The 19,219-nt window shown below is 50.5% G+C and overlaps 1 protein-coding gene across 2 annotated transcripts in view; it reads left to right on the top strand.

Moving 5' to 3' along the window:
* The first annotated feature begins 11,828 nt into the window (after nucleotides 1–11,828).
* The window catches only part of TAB1 (TGF-beta activated kinase 1 (MAP3K7) binding protein 1), a 37,716-nt gene continuing 30,325 nt past the window's right edge, over nucleotides 11,829–19,219 (top strand). Inside the window, exon 1 of one of the 2 annotated variants that reach the window (XM_023221947.1) lies at nucleotides 11,829–11,936. In XM_023221947.1, coding sequence (XP_023077715.1) covers nucleotides 11,904–11,936 — 33 coding nt within the window. In that variant the 5' untranslated portion in view covers nucleotides 11,829–11,903. Of the gene's footprint in view, nucleotides 11,937–15,591; nucleotides 15,729–19,219 lie in introns of those variants that run through there. The other variant, XM_023221949.1, reaches the window with a different exon arrangement.

Here is a 19,219-nt window from a genome sequence, read left to right on the forward strand (position 1 = left end):
TATCTCAAAAAAAAAAAAAAAAAAAATTAGCTGGGTGTGGTGGCCAGCACCTCTAGTCCCAGTTACTCAGGAGATGCTGAGGCAGGAGAATCACTTGAACTCGAGAGGCAGAGGTTGCAGTGAGCCAAGATCACACCACTGCACTCCAGCCTGGCGACAGAGTAAGACTCCGTCTCAAAAAAAAAAAAAAAAATTAAATTTAGTGGCCCTGAGCTGGCAAAAAATTTACCCAGAGCCTGTAAAGTACCAGAAACTTGCTAGGCACTGGGAGTCCAACACCAAAGGAGGTAGGCAGTGCCCTCCTGGAGATGATCACGCAGTGGGGGAAATGGTGTCAACTAAACATGCAAGCAAGAATATCAATTGTGCTAAGTGCTGGAGTGGATTGGAGAGATTATGAGATGCAATTTAGACCACCCCGACTAAATCGACCATCACCGGTAGAGCAGGTGACCCTCGACTCTAGCGCTCTCCATGAGCAGTGATTGGAGGTGAGCAGGCAGGCTGGTGAGTTACCGAAGCTGGTGAGTTCTGCAGGTAGGACATGGGACTCGGGTCCTCGGCTGAGAAAGAGCTTGGAAGTAGTGGAAGGCAGGTGTAGTGCACGCACAGAAGGGAGAGGTGAATGAGGAAGGACAGGCCAGAAGGTACTCATGGATCCCACAATGTAGGGCCTGGAGGCCTCTGTAAAGCCACGAAGGGTGGGTGACCACAACAGTGCGTGCTCTCAAAAGGCCACTCTGCTGGTCAGATGGCAGTCAAGAGACAGAAAGGTCACCATGACTGTGGGAGAATGAAGAAGTCCAGATGTATTTGATGAAGGCACAAATCTGAAAATGAACCGAGGCCAGGCGCGGTGGCTGACGCCCATAATCTTAATACTTTGGGAGGCCGAGGCAGGTGGATCACCTGAGGTCAGGAGTTCGAGACCAGCCTGATCAACATGGAGAAACCCTGTCTCTACTAAAAATACAAAAATTAGCCGGGCGTGGTGGTGCATGCCTGTAATCCCAGCTACTCGGGAGGCTGAGGCAGGAGAATAGCTTGAACCCGGGACTTAGAGGTTGCGGTAAAGCCGAGATGGCGCCATTGCACTCCAGGCTGGACAACAAGGGCGAAACTCTGTCTCAAAAAAAAAAAAAAATTAGCCAGGTGTGGTGGTGGGCGCCTAGAGTCCCAGGTACTCGGGAGGCCGAGACAGAAGAATCGCTTGAACCCAGGAGGAAGAGGTTGCGGTGAGCTGAGATCGCGCCACTGCACTCCAGCCTGCGACAGAGAGAGGCTCCGTCTCAAAAAAAAAAAAAAAAAAAAAATCCCACGAGAAAAGGCTCTGGAGCCCAGGCCCGGTGGGAGGAGCAAGTGGGCGTGGCCTCGACATGGCCCGTCGGTCAAGGTACTGGCTCTGCCCACGCACTGGAGAGGGGCGGGAGAGAGAGATGCTAAGCCAATCGGATTGTGGTCATCGGGGTGGGCGGAGTCAGCAGGAGGTCCAAGGAGCCCCGGGTTCCGAGGGAAGGAGCGCGGCGGGGCGGGTGAGGGATTCCGGGGTCCGTTCCAGGACACCCAGGAGGCCTCCCTTTAGGAGGGCCGGAGGGCCGTGGCTGCCTGCAACCCGATGAGCCCGAGCGACCCTGAAGGCCGACCCTGAGGCCGCTGCCCAGCGAGAGGAGCCGACCCTTGGGGGACAGCGGGGTCGGGTTCCAAGCTGGGCTGCTGGGGCTGGTCAGGCCGCCCGCCCTGCTTAACCCCTCTCACCTGATGACCCCCCCTCCCCAGTCCTCAAGGAGGCGAAACGTCATTGTGGTCTGCAGAGGGCAGGCCGCGTGTGCGGAGTAGCTGTCATCCCTTAGCGGCCACGCCCGCCTCCCTGTCCACTTCCCCTCGCGGTTCAGGTGTTCGATCCACTCTGCGGCACCAAAGGCCCGTCATGTGCCTCCCCTGCCCAGAGACCCCAAACACCGAAACTCATCCGAAGGACCTGCACTTGCCGCCTGTCGACGCTGAAGAACCACTCCCAGGTGGAGAGAACAGCACCTCAAAAGGGATGGGGGATGGACTGAGAAGTCGGTCCTGTGGAGCGTGTCAGAGACCCGCTCCACGCTGCGATGTGGTCCTTAAGAAGTTAGGGCCAGGCACTGTGGCTCACGCCTGTAATCCCAGCACTTTGGGAGCCTAGGCGGGTGGATCACCTGAGGTCAGGAGTTCGAGACCAGCCTGGCCAACATGGTAAAACCCCGACTCTACTAAAAATACAAAAACTAGCCGGACATGGTAGCAGGCGCCTGTAATCCCAGCTACTCAGGAGTCTGAGGTAATTGCTTGAACCCGGGAGGGAGAGGTTGCAGTGAGCGGAGATCGAACACCACTGCACTCCAGCCTGGGCAACAGAGAGAGACTCCATCTCAAAACAAAAAATAAACAAAAAAAAAGAGAGAGAAGTTAGGGCCGGCCAAGGTGGCTCATGCCTGTAATCCCAACACTTTGAGAGTCCAAAGCTCGAGAACAGCATCTCTACTAAAAATACAAAAATTAGCCGGGCGTGGTGTCAGGTGCCTGTAATCCCAGCTACTTGGGAGTCTGAGGCAGGAGAATCGCTTGAACCCAGGAGGCAGAGGTTGCAGTGAGCAGAGAGGATGCCACTGCACTCCAGCCTGGGCGACAGGCTGAGCACTCACTCAGCCTAGAGTGAGACTCCATCTAAAAATAAATTAATAAATAAGTTAGGGCCGGGCACGGTGGCTCACACCTGTAATCCCAGCACTTTGGGAGGCCAAAGTGGGTGGATCACATGAGGCTAGAAGTTTGAGAACAACGTCTTTACTAAAAATACAAAAATTGACCAGGTGTGGCAGCCTGAGCCTGTAGTCCCAGCTACTTGGGAGGCTGAGTGGAGAGGATCTCCTGAGCCCAGGAAGTCGAGGGTGTAGTGAGCCGTGATCATCACCACCACTGCAATCCAGCTTGGGTGACAGAGTAAGACCCTTTCTCAAAAAAAAAAAAAAAAAAAAAAAAAAAGTTGTAATGGAATGGCCTTCACTGGACTTAAGGGAAGTCGTTAAACCCTGAAAGGGTTTTAACTAACTCAGGACAATTTGGAGAAATATGAAAACTATTTCAAAGAAATACTAGGTTTCAGAATCAGGGCTGTTGCATGATTTGCAAGACCCAGTACAAAATGAAAGTTCAGGGCCTCTTGTTCAAAAAGCAATATTAAAAAATAGTGTAATTTGGTCAGGTGTGGTGGCTCACACCTGTAATCCCAGCACTTTGGAAGGCCGAGGCGGGCAGATCACAAGGTCGGGAGATCGAGCCCATCCTGGCTAACACGGTGAAATCCCATCTCTAATAAAAAAAAAAAAAAATATATATATATATATATATATACACACAAAAAGTTAGCCGGGCGTGGTGGCGGGCGCCTGTAGTCTCAGCTACTCCGGAGACTGAGGCAGGAGAATGGTGTGAACCTGGGAGGCAGAGCTTGCAGTGAGCCGAGATCATGCCACTGCACTCCAACCTGGGCGACAGAGCGAGACTCTGTCTCAAAAAAAAAAAAAGTGCAATTTTTGACCGGGCGCAGTGGCTCTCGCCTGTAATCCCAGTACTCTGGGAGACTGAGGAGGGCAGATCACTTGAGACCCAGAGTTTGAGACGAGCCTGGTCAACACGACACAAATCCATTTCTACTAAAAATACCAAAAAAAAAAAAAATTAGCAGGCCATGGTGGCACATGCCTGTAATTCCAGCTACTTGGGAGGCTGAGGCAGGAGAATTGCTTAGACCCGGGGTGCGGAGGTTGCAGTGAGCCGAGATCACACTACTGTACTCCAGCCTGGGTGACAGAGAGAGACTCTGCCTCAAAAAAATAATAATAATTAATAGAAATAGAAATAAAAATACTAAAATATAAAGCACTTTACTTTCAAAATATTACATATAAAATATAATAGGAGTAAGACTAACACATGAGTAACAGCATAAATTTAAGATTATAAAAAATATTTTGGGGCTGGGCGAGGTGGCTCACACCTGTAATCCCAGCACTTTGGGAGGCTGAGACAAGCGGATCACCTGAGGTATGGAGTTCAAGACAAGCCTGACCAACATAGTGAAACCCATTCTCTACTAAAATTATAAAAATCAGCCGGGTGTGGTGGCAGGCACCTGTAATCCCAGCTACTCGGGAGGGTGAGGCAGGAGAATCGCTTGAACCTGGGAGGCAGAGGTTGCAGTGAAACCAAGATCATGCCATTGCACTCCAGCTTGGGCAACAAAAGCGAGATTCCCACTCAAATAATAATAATAATAGGCCGGGCACAGTGGCTCAAGCCTGTAATCCCAGCACTTTGGGAGGCCGAGACGGGCGGATCACGAGGTCAGGAGATCGAGACCATCCTGGCTAACACGGTGAAACCCTGTCTCTACTAAAAAATACAAAAAACTAGCCGGGCGAGGTGGCGGCACCTGTAGTCCCAGCTACTCAGAGGCTGAGGCAGGAGAATGGCGTAAACCCGGGAGGCGGAGCTTGCAGTGAGCTGAGATCCGGCCACTGCACTCCAGCCCAGGCGACAGAGCGAGACTCCGTCTCAAAAAAAAAAAAAAGACTGTGGATATTTGCAATATTGTAGCAGGCTTTTTGTTTGTTTGTCTTTGTTTGTTTGTTTGTTTGTTGAGACTGAATCTTGCTCTGTTGTCCAGGCTAGAGTGAAGTGATGTAACCTCCACTTCCCAGGTTTAAGCAACTCTCGTCTCTCAGCCTCCCAAGTACTGGGATTACAGGCATGAGCCACTGTGCCTGGCGTGCAGCAATTTTCAAAACCACAGATTCTTTTTTTTTTTTTTTTTTGCTAGCATCCCCAGGGATGCCAGGGCGAAAACCAAAAATTCTAAACTCTTTGAAGAATCCTAACAGCTCCCTGACATGCTTTAATGCAACGTCCATGTGTATGTTTCCATGTTGTAATAACTCACTGACAAGGTTTACTGCCTGACTGCTGGCAGTACTTGTCCCAGCATTTAGGCTGTGGGCTATATTTGTGCAGATGTTACAGGCACGGGCTGTTCCATGTGGACTCTGTTCTCCCACCACGGAGCCCGTGATGGCATGGAGCCGTGACACTTCCACCGGTTTCTTCTGCTGCTGCCACCAATCTGGGCACAGATCCTGGCCCCCGCTGTCCCCACACAGCCCCACAGTGTCGCAAACTGTCCAGCCATTTGGGTGCACACAGGGTGGCCAGGCCAATTGCTAGGCAACTCTGCTGCCCACCGCCTGTCATCCTTGCCGGTCTGAGCCTGCTGGCACATATGCTTCTTTGTCTCACTGGACTTCCTTTATAAAACACAAGTTCCAATATAAAATGATGAAGAATTTCAAGGTGGCGAAATTCAAACAGAAATTAATGCAGCGCATTCAACCAAACGCTAGGCCTATTCTGAGAGCAGGGCGCTGTGCGACTGCACAGGTCCCACGCTCATGAGTGCAGTCCTGCTCAGCCCACTAATTCTGGTCCCTCTCCGTCTCCCCTTTATTTTATTCTGACTCTTTTTTCTTCTCCTTTTAGTCTCCTTGTCAATTAGATAGCTACATTTGACTATGGGCCCGAGCTCTGCTGTGTACTTTGTAAAGCACTGCCTAGCTGACTTCTTTTCTTTTTTCTTTTCTTCTTTTTCTTTTTTTTTTTTTTGTTATTGTTTTTTTGAGACAGAGTCTCACTCTGTCACCCAGGCTGGAGTACAATGGCGCAATCCAGGCTGGAGTGCAGTAGCGCAGTCTCAGCTCACTGCAACCTCCCACCTCCCAGGTTCAAACAAATCTCCTGCCTCAGCCTCCCAAGTAGCTGGGATTACAGGCATGTGCCACCACGCCCAGCTAATTTTTGTATTTTTGGTAGAGACAGGGTTTTGCCATGTTGGCCAGGCTGGTTTCAAACTCCTGACCTCAGGTGATCTGCCCCCCTCGGCCTCCCAAAGTGCTGGTATGACAGGCGTGAGCCACTGTGCCCAGCCTTGTTCACTTCTTTCAACACCTGTGATAGGGGCACTAAGATGCTCCCATTTTACAGATGAGGAGCTGGGCCAGAGAGGAGAAGTAACCCAGCACAGTTTTACCTGTGCAGGGCCTGACTTGACCAGTAGTGTGTCCAGCTTTAAAACCCATGGTCTTAAGCCTCTTTGCTGCCTTTTGTTAAACTATTTTTATACATTTGCAGTCACTCACATATCCTTAAAGCCTGGTTTTGATGTGAAAATTCCCCCAGCTGTGCATGCTTCTGGATCAGCAAAGGCTTCGGCTTTGGTTACCCATCCGTTGTCTGTGCTCATCCAGCGCTGGGGTCTTCCCAAACCCTGTCCCAATTATGTGACCTAGAAATGCGACTTCAAATGTGTGAGAGATTTCATGCAAACTTGAATATGCTTTTCCTCAAGCGTTTTCAAAAGTTACATCGCCGGACAGGATGCCTCACTTCTGTAATCCCCGCACTTTGGGAGGCTGAGGTGGGCAGATCACTTGAACTCGGGAGGCAGAGCTTGCAGGAAGCCGAGATCACAGCGCTGCACTCCAGCCTAGATGACAGAGTGAGACCCTGTCTCAAAAATAAAAAAAGTAACATCAATTGAACAGTAGCAGGGATTGTGCCCTCAGTGTCAATGTGGGGGACTCCGAGGTTCATCCTCTGTTGCTTTCTTGGTGGCCCATCTGGCCTTACAGCTTTAAATATCCGCTGTATTCTGACCGTTCTCAAGTGTACACCCCCCAGGTCAGCTACTTGTATATCCAACTGCCTTTCCTCTGAGATATCTGGTTGACATCTGCCGTGAAGACCCCAGGGATCTGCCTTGCTACTTCTCTCATCCCATAGCTTGCCACCCTGCCCCGTGCTTCAGCCACGCTGGCCTCCTTGCTGTTCCTAGAACATACCTAGCACATTCCTGCCTCAGGGGCTTTGTACTTGCTGTCACCTCTGCCTGAAATGCTCTCCCTGCTCCACCCCAGATCTCTGGGGGAGATCTGAAACCCTTGCAATGGGTTCCTCCCTGGTCATGCCTTTGAAAAAGGCACCCCCGACCAGGCACAGTGGCTCGTATGTGTTTTTGTTTTGAGACAGGGTCTCGCTCTGTCGCCCAGGCTGGAGTGCAGTGGCAGGATCTCGGTTCGCTGCAAGCTCCACCTCCTGGGTTCACACCATTCTCCTGCCTCAGCCTCCCGAGTAGCTGGGACTACAGGCACCTGCCACCACGCTTGGCTAATTTTTTGTATTTTTTAGTAGAGACGGGGTTTGGCTGTGTTAGCCAGGATGGTCTCCATCTCCTGACCTCGTGATCTGCCCACCTCGGCCTCCCAAAGTGCTGGGATTACAGGCATGAGCCACCACGCCCGGCCAAGTGGCTCATATTTGTAACCCTAGCACTTTGGGAGGCTGAGGCGGTCAGATTAGTTGAGCCCGAGAGTTTGAGACCAGCCTAGGCAACATGGCAAAACCCTGTCTCTACAAAAAACAAAATGGAAAATTACCCAGGTGTGGTGGCCCACCTGTAGTCCCAGCTACTCGGGAGACTGAAGTGGGAGAATCACCTGAGCCTGGAAGGTCGAGGCTTCAGTGAGCTGTGGTTGCGTCACTGCACTCCAGCCTGGATGACAGAGTGAGACCCTGTATCAAAAAAAAAAAAAAAAAAAAAATTAGCCGGGCGTGGTTTGTGTGCATATAATCCTAGCCACTTGGGAGGCTGAGGCAGGAGACTCACTCGAACCCAGGAGGTGGAGGTTGTGGTGAGCCGAGATCGTGCCATTGCACTCCAGCCTGGGCGACAAGAGCAAAACTCCATCTCAAAAAAAAAAAACAACAAAAAAAGGCAGCCCACCTCCACTTTGTTTTCCTCCATAGTACTTGTCACCACCTGACATACTTCCTTGTTTATTTATTACCTATCTCTCCTCACCGAATGTGGAAGTCTCATAAGGGCAGTGCTCTTGTCACTGCTTACCTGGGACGTACTAAGTGCTCTATTGAGGACTGTCAAATTAATGCATGAATCTTCCCACCAGATCTCCTCCTTTCTCTGTGCTCTTCATCTAAGTAAAAGGCACCATCATCTCCCAGTCACCCCTCTGGGTATTATCCCAGATTTGTCCCTCTTTTCAAAAACCCAAGCATACGCCAGATCTTATTGACTTAACATCCTAAATATTTCTCAAACCATCCCTTCTGTCACTGCCTTCGTTCTCCCCTTCCACAGCAGATGCCTCAGATGCCTAGAGTAACATGCTGCTTTGCACACTGTGAATGTTTCAGCATCCCCTCTGCACCCCCGCGCTCTGTCTACCTGCCAGGCCCAGACCTGTCCCTCCTCTAGTGGGCCCGTCTCAGCAGATCCTCCACCACTGGGCCAATGGCCTGCGCCAGGAACCTGGGAGTCATCCTCCACTCCCCTTTCTTCAGCTTCCAATCAACTGCCAGAGTCTTTCTACTTGACCTATTTGGATAGTTTTGAAAACTGTCCATTTCTTTTATTCTCATGGCCACCACCCTGGTCCAGGCCACCTCCTTCTCTCTGGGTTATCCCAGCAGGCTCCTAATACTGGTATCCCTGCCTCCTTTCTGACTCATTGGGATCTCTCTGAAACACAAATATGATCATGTGACTCTCCCACTTAAATGAATCCCTACCGTTACAAGATAAAGCCAGTTGCTTCTGGTGCACCCATATCCCTCCCTGATTTGTCCTCCTCAGCTTCGGCCACAATCGATTTCTGCCTTTGCCAGATCCCCCTTCACTTTGACCATGCAATCCTTTGGCCTGAGATGCCCTTCCTATCTTCTCTGCCTGCTCAATCCCTCTGCCCTCCTAGACCCAGCTGGAAGGTCACCTTCCCTGTGAAGTCTTCCCTGACCGCCCCCATCGGCAGAATTAACTGCCCCCTCTCTTGGGCTTCTGTCTCCACTCAGTTTGTCCCAGGCCCGATGAGCACGGGTATCTTGGTGAAGGTGATTACTGGCCGAAAAGCAGTTGGGGCACCCAATGGCGCAGCCTTCAGAAGCACCTTCTGTGTTTTTGGAACTGTTGACAGCATCCCAAGGTGAAATGGTAGAAGCATATGGCATGAGCGTGGGGAAACGGGTCTCGGGAAGAGAAGAGAAGCCACATATTTGGAGCAGATTTTGTTCCTGTGCTAAAGGCTTGTAAGATGTTACTTTATTTAATCCTTGTAACATCCCTGGGAGGTAGGGGTTTTAAAAACAAAGATAGTAATGGCCGGGCGTGGTGGCCCACGCCTGTAATCCCAGCACTTTGGGAGGCCAAGCAGGGAGAATTTTTTTTTTTTTTGAAACGGAGTCTCACTCTGTTGCTAGGCTGGAGTGCAGTGGCGTGATATTGGCTCGTTGCAACCTCCGCCTCCCGGGTTCAAGCAATTCTCCTGCCTCAGCCTCCCGAGTAGCTGGGATTACAGCCACACACTGACCACGCCCATCTAATTTTTTTTTTTTTTTTTTTGAGAGAGAGTCTAAGTCTGTCGCCCAGGCTGGAGCACGGTAGCACAATCTTGGCTCACTGCAACCTCTGCCTCCCGGGTTCAAGCGATTCTCCTGCCTCAGCCTCCCAAGTAGCTGAGACTATAGGCACATGCCACCACGCCCGGCTAATTTTTTGTATTTTTAGTGGAGATGGGGTTTCACCATGTTGGCCAGGATGGTCTTGATCTCCTGACCTCGTGATCCATCCACCTCAACCTCCCAAAGTGCTGGGATTACAGGCATAAGCTACCACGCCCAGCCCGGGAGGATCTTTTGAGCTCAGGTGTTTGACACCAGCCTGGGCAACATGGTGATAGCCTGTCTCTACAAAAATACAAAAATTAGCCGGGCGCGGTGGCACATGCTGTAGTCCCAGCTACCTGGGAGGCTGAGGTGGGAGAATCACTTGAGCCCAGAAGCTTGAGACTGCCATGAGCCATGATTGTGCTACCGCACTCCAGCCTGGATGACACAGAGATCCTGCTTTTTTTTTTTTTTTTAAAGGTGGGGGTCAGGGAGAGATGGCTTGCAAATGAATGTTTGTCTAATTAAATAAAAAGCAAGAAGGTACCGGGTGTGATGGCTCATGCCTCTAATCCCAGCTGTTTGGGAGGGCAAGGCAGGCGGATCACCTGAGGTCGGGAGTTCAAGACCAGCCTGACCAACACGGAGAAACCCCATCTCTACTAAAAATACAAAATTAGCTAGGCATGGTGGCACATGCCTGTAATCCCAGCTACTTGGGAGGTTGAGGCAGGAGAATCGCTTGAACCTGGGAGTCAAATATCTCTCTACCAATGGGACCGCGTCAATGGCTTGCTTAGAAGGTAACAACTTCCCTCTGTCCTCCAGATGAATAAACTCCTGACTGGGGCGCACTTGGTCAGAGCCTGTCCCTACAGCCCCTTCATCTCTCTCCTTCTTCATCTCTGTGCAAGCCACAGTGGGCTCCTGTAACAAGCGTGCTTTTTTTTTTTTTTTTTTGAGAGAAACAGTCTTGCTCTGTTGCCCAGGCTGGAGTACAGTGGAGTGATCTCGGTTCACTGCGACCTCTGCCTCCCAGGTTCTAGTGATTCTCCTGCTTCAGCCTCCTAAGTAGCTGGGATTACAGGCGTGCACCACCATGCCCAGCTAATTTTTTGTAGTTTTAGTAGAGATGGGGTTTCACCATGTTGGCCGGGCTGATCTCGAACTCCTGACCTCAGGTGATCCACCACAGTGCTGGGATTACAGGCATAAGCCACGGTGCCCAGCCAACAAGCGTGCTTTTTGAACCCACAGGCACCCTTTCCTTGGGACTTCTGCACTAGGTGTCCTATCCCCCGGCCTGGTCTTCCCTGTTGCCAGCTAACACCTCACCCCCATGCCACCATCCACAAACTTCACTTCTTAGCATTTAGTACCACTTGAAATGTCTTATATACATAAATGTTGTCCTCTCCAATTAAAATATTAACATTTTAGGTTTGGTGGGGTGGCTTACACTTGTAATCCCAACACTTTGGGAGGCCCAGGCAGAAGAATCGTTTTAGGCCAGGAGTTTGAGACCAGCCTGGCCAACATAGCGGTACCCCGTCTCCACAAAAAATGTAAAAGATTAGCCGGTCGTGGTGGCGGGCGTCTGTAACCCCAGCTACTCGGGAGGCTGAGGCAGGAGAATCACTTGAATCCAGGAGGCAGAGGTTGCAGTGAGCCCAGATCACACCACTACATTCCAGCCTGGGCGACAGAGCAAGCGTCCGTCTCAAAAACAAAACAAAACAAAACAAAACAAAACAAAATAAAATAAAATAAAACGTTAGCTTTTTGAAGGCCGGTCTTTCTCGCTGCAGAACCCACTATGGAGCCGGGGGGGGGTCACCTAGTGAGCATTTGCTGAGTTAATGAATTGTCCTCCCCTGCCCCAACTGTGTTCACAAAGAACCCTCAGGAGTTCAAGACCAGCCTGGCCAACATGGCGAAACCCTTTCTCTACTAAAAATACAAAAATTAGCCGGGCGTGGTGGCTCATGCCTGTAGTCCCAGCAACTCGGCAGGCTGAGGAGGGAGAATCGCTTGAGGCCGGGAGGCAGAGGTTGCAGGGAGCTGTGATCGCGCCACTGCACTCCAGCCTGCGTGACAGAGTGAGACCCTATCTCAAAAAATAAAAAATAAAGATGAGTGAGGAGCAATCGACCCCGAGGAAAAACAAAAAACAAAAAACAAAAAAAGTTCAAGAGCGCGCCTGCGCACACGGTCGGCTACGGCCCCATCCCTCTTCGGCCGCGGGGTGGCGCTGGGCGCATGCTCCCAGGCAGCGCGGTCATCCGCGACTCCTTCGGGCCGCTCTAGCCGCCCCGCTCGCTGCTCTGCGGGGAGGCGGGCGCGCCCGCAGGGGTTCCTCCAAGATGGCGGCGCAGAGGAGGAGCCTGCTGCAGAGTGTGAGGAACTGGCCCGCTCTCCGGGCTTGGGGTTGGGAGTCTGGGCGTGGGGGGCTGTCGGGTGCAGGAACGGCTTCTTCTCCAATTTTGGACAGCCGCCCTCTCCGTGGTGGGGTGTGTCAGCCTCCTTCTCCTCTCCTCGGGCTTGCCCCCTCTTTCCCGAGGCCGGGGCGCGTGTGCGCGGCGGGCCCGGCCCCCGGGTCAAAGGCATTGGGGCTGTGGGCTGCTGCGGCCGGGCGTCGAGGGCGGGAACGTGCTGGATCCAGAAGAGAACACGGCGCGCGGCAGCAGAGCTACCGGAGTCTCGAGCCCACTGCGGCACCGAGCAGTCGTGCAATGATAACAGCAGCATCCACTGTGTACCGCTCACAGCATCCCTGGCGTTGTGTTGATTGCTTTACATTTGTCAGTTTCATTTTCGTAGCAGGCCCCTGACATAGGTGCTACTGTTATTCCTCTTTGATAGACTGAGACACAGAGGTGGTCGTTTGCCTAAGGCCACACAAATGGTGTCAAGGCAGGATTAAAAATCAGGCAGTGTGATTCCAGAAACCCCCTTAATCCCTGGGCTGTACTAAAGGAATGACCAGTGGTGGCTGTCACTGGGTTCTGGTCCTGGCTCTAACTGACTGTGTCTCCCTCAGCCTCAGTTTCCTTCTCCTAAGGCGAGAGCGCTGAGTGGAAGAATTGTCTTCAGACTCATCCCTATTCCCGGTCTGGACCCTCATGGGTTTGGCGCTGTCTTCCAGGCCCTGCGTCCTCTGACGCGCATGTGAACATAGATGCACACGCGTGTTGGCACCATGGCCGACTCTGACCTACCAGGGTAGGGTGCTGGCCTCCTGGGTCCTCCCTGTTCATGGCACTGTGTTGGAATTGCCTATGGACTTGACTGCCTCCTGTACTAGAAAAAGTAAACTTAAAAACAGGGACCTGTGATTTGTTTACCGCTGTGTCTCTAATACCTACCACCATGTGCTGGGCACTCAATAAATACTTGTGAAAGGGTGAGTAACGTTTGTAGCCAGGTCTAGTGCTTGCCCTTGGCTTCACAGAAGTGAGCAGACATTGGCTCAGGGATAACCTGGAAGCAGAGTCTTGATATTATTCTCCCAGGAGCACAGTTCCCAGGCCTCCCCAGTGGGGACTACTGTCTTCCCCTTCACATCTTTGCTGCCCCTTTATTTTGTTACTACTGGGCAGATCTCTCTTGTTACTGAGTTGGCATTGACTTTAGACAGCTGGCCCTCTGCTTTGTAAGTTCCCAGAGGACAAGGTCCCTGTATAAATGTCCCCACTGTAGTTAGCGTTTGGTAAACGCTGGTTGGATGTGACATTGGGAGGGAAAATGGTAAATGGTGCAGGCTGAGTTGGCTTGCTGAGAAGAGAGCAGATACCTGCGTCATGTGGCTACCAGCTTCTCCCCTTCCTAGATGTGGTGGAACCGAAGGGAATTGTGTTAGTCAGAAGGCCAGCTGTACTAGCCCCAGAATGTGTTTCTCCAGGTGGTGGTGGCCTTTTTTAAAGAAAGAATAGTTAGCTTTAAACACATTGCATCTTGGTGCAAGGCAAAGGGATGGCAGGGATGTCCTCAGAAGGCCCCTCCACCCTCATGATGATCAGAACATCCCTTCTCACAGGGTGTACGGATGTCCAGGTGATGTGTAGGGCTTGCTGATGTCACATCCACTGTCTCAAGTCTGGGGAGAGCAGCTCAGCTCATACACCTGCATTCAGAGATGCCTGTGAGGGCTGCTGCTCTGTGGCTGCTGGGCAAAGATGAATGAGGCATCAAAGATGAGTGAGGTGTTGCCCAACCTCACTGCATTTGCAGACCAGCTTGGGAGAAGGAGCATATGCCACTGGTACAATACCTGGGGCACTGTCGTGTTGTCGTAGACCTGTGTCAAGAGCTCTGGGCAGACAGCAGAGAATTTTAAAGGCTTTAAAGAATGATAGGAGTTTACCAAGCAGAGGAGAGGAGGGCCATTCCAGGAGGACATGTGTGTGTGTTTTTATTTTTGTTTTTCTTCCTTGAGATGGGGTTTCACCATGTTGCCCAGGCTGGTCTAGAGTCCTGGGTTCAAGCAGTCCTCCTGCCTTGGCCTCCCAAAGTGCTGGGATTCCAGGCGTGAGCCACCGCATCTGGCTAGGGACAGGTGTTTAAATATGTGTGCATGTGTTTGTTAAGCTTTTTGCAAGTTAAATACAATTAGTATTACAAGTGTATGTATTGAGGGGCTGCAGAGTGGGCTAATTTGTCTGGGTCACTGGGGGTTCGCAGGAATGGCATTTGCAAGGGTATTCTGGGGCCACTTGGTAGATCACTTGGTGGAGCATCATCGCAGGCACTGTGGTACCTTGAAAGGTCTTTGGAAGCAAAAAACTTTTTTGTGGGGGTGTGGAGGAGACAGGATCTCACTCTGTCAGCCAGACTGGAGTGAAGTGGTGTGATCTCAGCTCACTGCAACCTCTGCTTCCTGGGTTCAAGTGATTCTTGTGTCTCAGCCTCCCAAGTAGCTGGGATTACAGGTGTGCACCACCACACCAGCTAACTTTTGTATTTTTAGTAGAGACAGGGTTTCACCACATTGCCTAGGCTGGTCTTGAACTCCTGGCTCAAGCAGTCCACCCTTCTGGGCCTCCCAGAGTGCTAGGATTACAGGTGTGAGCCACTGCTCCTGGCCACAAAGAGGTTCTAAGGAAAGCTTGATGTGTTCAAAAAGACCTAGACCTTTCAGCCGGATACGACAGTATTAGTCTCATACTGGCTTTGGGCAAATGACTTTATGTCCCTGAGCCTTAGTTTCTCCAAACCAAGAGGACTCTGGGGAGTATTGTTAGTGTTAAAGGAACTGACACATTCCACTACTAGCCTGGCTTGGTTGCCCGCTAACCAGAAACTTCTACCTTCAGTGCTGCCATGAGTAAATGTCTGCTGTTCATTCCCTTAAATGTCCCTGAGCACTCACTATGTGCTAGGCACCCTGCAGGTGCAGGGGACACCGCCTTTGTGGAGCTGATGGTCTAGTAAAGGGCACAGACAGTGAGCACTGAACAGATACAGATCATCTGTGGTTTTGTAATATCCAAACTACAGCATCAGGTGGTGCTGTGAGGAGCAGTCTGGATTCACACACAGAATGCTGGGGATGCCATTTTGGACAGGGTGGTAAGGGAAGACTTCTCTACATTTGATGAGATGGAAAGGGGGAAATGGGGGCAGCGTTCCTGCCCAAGGGAGCAGGAGATGCAAAGGCTGCTGTTTCAGGAGCCTCAGGGGTGCTGGTGCAGCTGGGTGGAGTGCTTTGGGGGAGCATGGGAGTAGCTGAGGTCTGAGGGAGCCGGGGGCCATGCTGGGCTTCACAGGTCCTGATGTGGCCTCTGGATTCCATTCTTCATGTGATGCGAAGCTTTCCTGGGGAGCAGGTTGAGTAGGGACCTGATGTGATGTGACTTATGATTGGAGAAAAATCCCTCTTTTTTTTTGGAACAGAGTCTCGCTCTGCCGCCCCAGCTGGAGTGCAGTGGCGCAATCTCAGCTCACTGCAAGCTCCGCCTCCCAGATTCACGCCATTCTCCTGGGTAGCTGGGACTACAGGCACCTGCCACCACACCCAGCTAATTTTTTGTCTTTTTTTTTTTTTAGTAGAGACGGGGTTTCACCGTGATAGCCAGGATGGTCTTGATCTTCTGACCTCGTGATCCGCCCACCTCGGCCTCCCAAAGTACTGGGATTACAGGCATGAGCCACCGCGCCTGGCTGAAAAATCCTTCTTTTGAGTTTGAATGGTGAGAGTGGAAGCCTGGGACCTCGTAAGAGACTCCTAGAGTCATCCAGGTGTGAGAAGGTGGCTTGCCCATGGGCATGGCAGAGGAATGGTGGGAAGTATCAGATTCCAGTTGTGTTTTGGAGGAAGAGGTGACGTGATTTGCTGATGGATTGAATGTGAGGTGCATAGCAGGGGAAGAAGAGTCAAAAAGGACTCTTAAGGTTTTGGTTTAAACAACAGTGGTGCCATTTACTAGGTGAGGGAGCCCTGGAAGAGGGGCACCCTGGGGCAGGGGGAATCAAGAGTTTGATTTTGCCTGTACTGTTACTTAATTATAAAAAAGAAAATCAGGCTAGGCATGGTGGCTCATGCCCGGAATCCCAGCCCTTTGGGAGGCTGAGGCAGGAGGATCACTTGAGGCCAGGAGTTCCAGATCAGCTTGGGTAACATAGTGAGATTCCATCTTTAAAAAACAAATAGTAGGGCATGGTGGTATGTGCCTGTAGTACTTAGAAGACTGAATGGGGTGATTGCCTGAGCCCAGAAGTTTGAGGTTGCAGTGAGGCTATGATCCCCTCACTGCACTCCAGACTGGGTGACACAGCAAGACCCTGTTTCAAAAAAAAAAGAAAGTAAGCTTAAAATCAATTTTTTAAACTTCGACATGTCCTGAGCAATTATATCTGAAATCACAGGTGCTAGCTGTGTAATTTATCTAAAGGATGTTAAAATAAATATATAGCCACTAAAATAAAAAGGTCCATGAGGGCAACACCTATACCCATTGCGTACACCCAGCTGCTGCCCTAGCACATTGGAAGTGGCCACAATTATTATTAGCCCCTTTAAGAATGAATGAGGAGCTCTTTAGGATGACGACATGGAGAACCTTCAGTGAAAACTCTGGTGGGAGAAGTGGGGGCCAGGAGTGGAGCTGGTCTCAGAGAAGTGGGTCATTCGGAAGGTTAGAGGTGGTGGGGGCGTTGGGGCCTTGGAAGCTTTTTGGAGAGAAAGGGCTGTTGCTCCCCTGTTCCGAGCCGTCTTCCTGAGAATGTGAGTCTCCCTTTCTTTTTTTTTTTTTTTTTGAGACGGAGTCTCGCTCTGTCGCCCAGGTGGAGTGCAGTGGTCGGATCTCAGCTCACTGCAAGCTCCGCCTCCCAGGTTTACGCCATTCTCCTGCCTCAGCCTCTAGGACTACAGGCGTCCGCCACCTCGCCTGGCTAGTTTTTTGTATTTTTTAGTAGAGACGGGGTTTCACCGTGTTAGCCAGGATGGTCTGGATCTCCTGACCTCATGATCCGCCCATCTCGGCCTCCTAAAGTGCTGGGATTACAGGCTTGGGCCACCGCGCCCAGTCAGGTCTCCCTTTCTGAGCTTCCTTTTTGCTTCTAAGGAATTTGGGTGCTTTCACCACAAAAACACTTGGTCTTTTCATACTGTAATTTGATATTCAAGCTGTGGCCTGAGCTTGGAACCATTCTTTGTCCATTTCTGCTGCCCAGGACTTTGAGATGAAGCTGTGTGGGTACTTGATGAACTATTACGTGACATGGACACATATGTACATGAGGAGTGAATGCTTACATCACGTACAGGGTGTTTGTCAAGGCCTTGATGGGTTAAATACTGTTGGATCACTGTAGAAGCTTTTCATACCAAAACATGAATTTTGGAAACTCCTTCATAAAATCAAGTCGAAATTAGGTCTTTTGAAACAGACTTCTTACCGTATTTTTGTGAAATTTCTCATGAGCAGTTCATTTCTCAGACGTGGAAGAGTTAAGTCCTGTGTTCACTGTTGTGTGTGTTGCAGTGGCTCCGCGATGAGGCTGTGCTGAGTGAGAGACGCCCCCTTCTCAGTTTCTCGCAGACTCTTGCTCCCTGTGCTCCAGCACCGCTCACGGCTGGTGCTGGCAGGCCTGGCATTTGGGGGCGTGGGAGAAAGTATGCATCAGTGTGTGCAGGGGTGGAGGGGTGGGTGGTTTATGTGAATAGAAAGTACGTGACCTTTCTGAAAATTGTTCAGAAATGTGGAGGAAGGAAGCGAGAGACTTGGCAATCCTGTAGGCTTTAATGGAATCAGCAATGGACGCTCGGTATGGCTAATCCTCGATGGAGATGGAAAGAAATGGGAGAACACGATTCAAGCCCACTCAGCTGCAGCAGCGTGAGTCTGCTGGGGAACACAGAGAAGACCAGATCCTCTCACTCCCACACTGGCAGAGCCTCCTGAGGTTCTCCGGCCACTGTAGTGAATCAGTATCTGGTGAGCGCCCGAATTACGTGAGAAACTGCGCATGTGTCATTGGATCTAAGACACCAATATTTTAAGGACACATTAATGTTTTGTATATTGCTCAGAAAGAGAACTCACAGCTAATTAACTTGTAACATACCAACTCCAGAGATGTTAACATGTGGAAAATGTAGGTCTTCAAATCAGTGAAATAAGGTAATCTAATTAATAATACCAGGCTGTAGCACAAGGGTTGCCATAGGGCCACTTGGTGAATGGCCAGTAAGTGGGGCACCCGGCATGCACAGCGGGGACACTGGGATGGATTTCTCAGGGGAGGGCCCCATGGTCTTGGGCAGCATTTTCCCAGTGTCTGGGACATACAGCGAGGTGGTTTGTGGCAGCGAACAAAACTGATCTTACAAATTGAGAAGACTGTGCTTTTCCGTTCTCTCTCAGACTTTCTAATGATATCAAGAAAAAAAAAAACAAAACTTGGTTTGATCCTAGTATGTCCCTCACCGTCTTTCTGATACTTGCTGATCCACCCCCAGTTCCGTTGTTAAACATAGAATAGGGCTCCAGCAATATAGCCAGCAGTAGGTTCAGCTAAAAGTGAGTAACCTTGTTTTGTTTTTTTATTATCGTCTAGATGTGGCAAGTAATACTGGTTTTCCACCTATAATACTGGAAAAGTTTACATTCAAAATGAAATCAACTGGGTGTGGTGGTGTACCTGTAGTCCTAGCTACTCGAGAGGCTGAGGCAGGAGGATAGCTGATGTCTAGGATTTCAAGGCTGCAGTGAGCCATGATTGTGCCACTATACTTCAGCCTGGGTGACAGAGCGAGACTATGTCCCTTTAAAAAAAAAAGAAAGAAAAAAAAGGAATCATTTGAGTGAAAGATAATTTCTTGAAGATGGTGAGTGGATGATTGAGATTTAGGAGTCATGCACCTCTGGCCCTAGTTGGATTTGAGCAGGGCCTTTGGGGTAGATAGGACTTAAGAAGACAGAAAAGGGCAGGCTTTGCCTTACCGTGGGTACTTTTACGTACACTCTTTGGGTAATTTTTTTCTTACTCTTTCTTTTTTTATTTTTTTTAATTTATTTTTTACTTTTTATTTTTGAGTCGGAGTCACGCTCTGTCACCCAGGCTGGAGTGCAGTGGCATGATCTCAGCTCACTGCAATCTCCGCCTCCCGGGTTCATGCCATTCTGCCTCAGCCTCCTGAGTAGCTGGGACTACAGGCACCTGCCACCACGCCAAGCTA

This window comes from Piliocolobus tephrosceles, chromosome 19 (assembly GCF_002776525.5).
Source record: "Piliocolobus tephrosceles isolate RC106 chromosome 19, ASM277652v3, whole genome shotgun sequence".
Classification (NCBI taxonomy): domain Eukaryota; kingdom Metazoa; phylum Chordata; class Mammalia; order Primates; family Cercopithecidae; genus Piliocolobus; species Piliocolobus tephrosceles.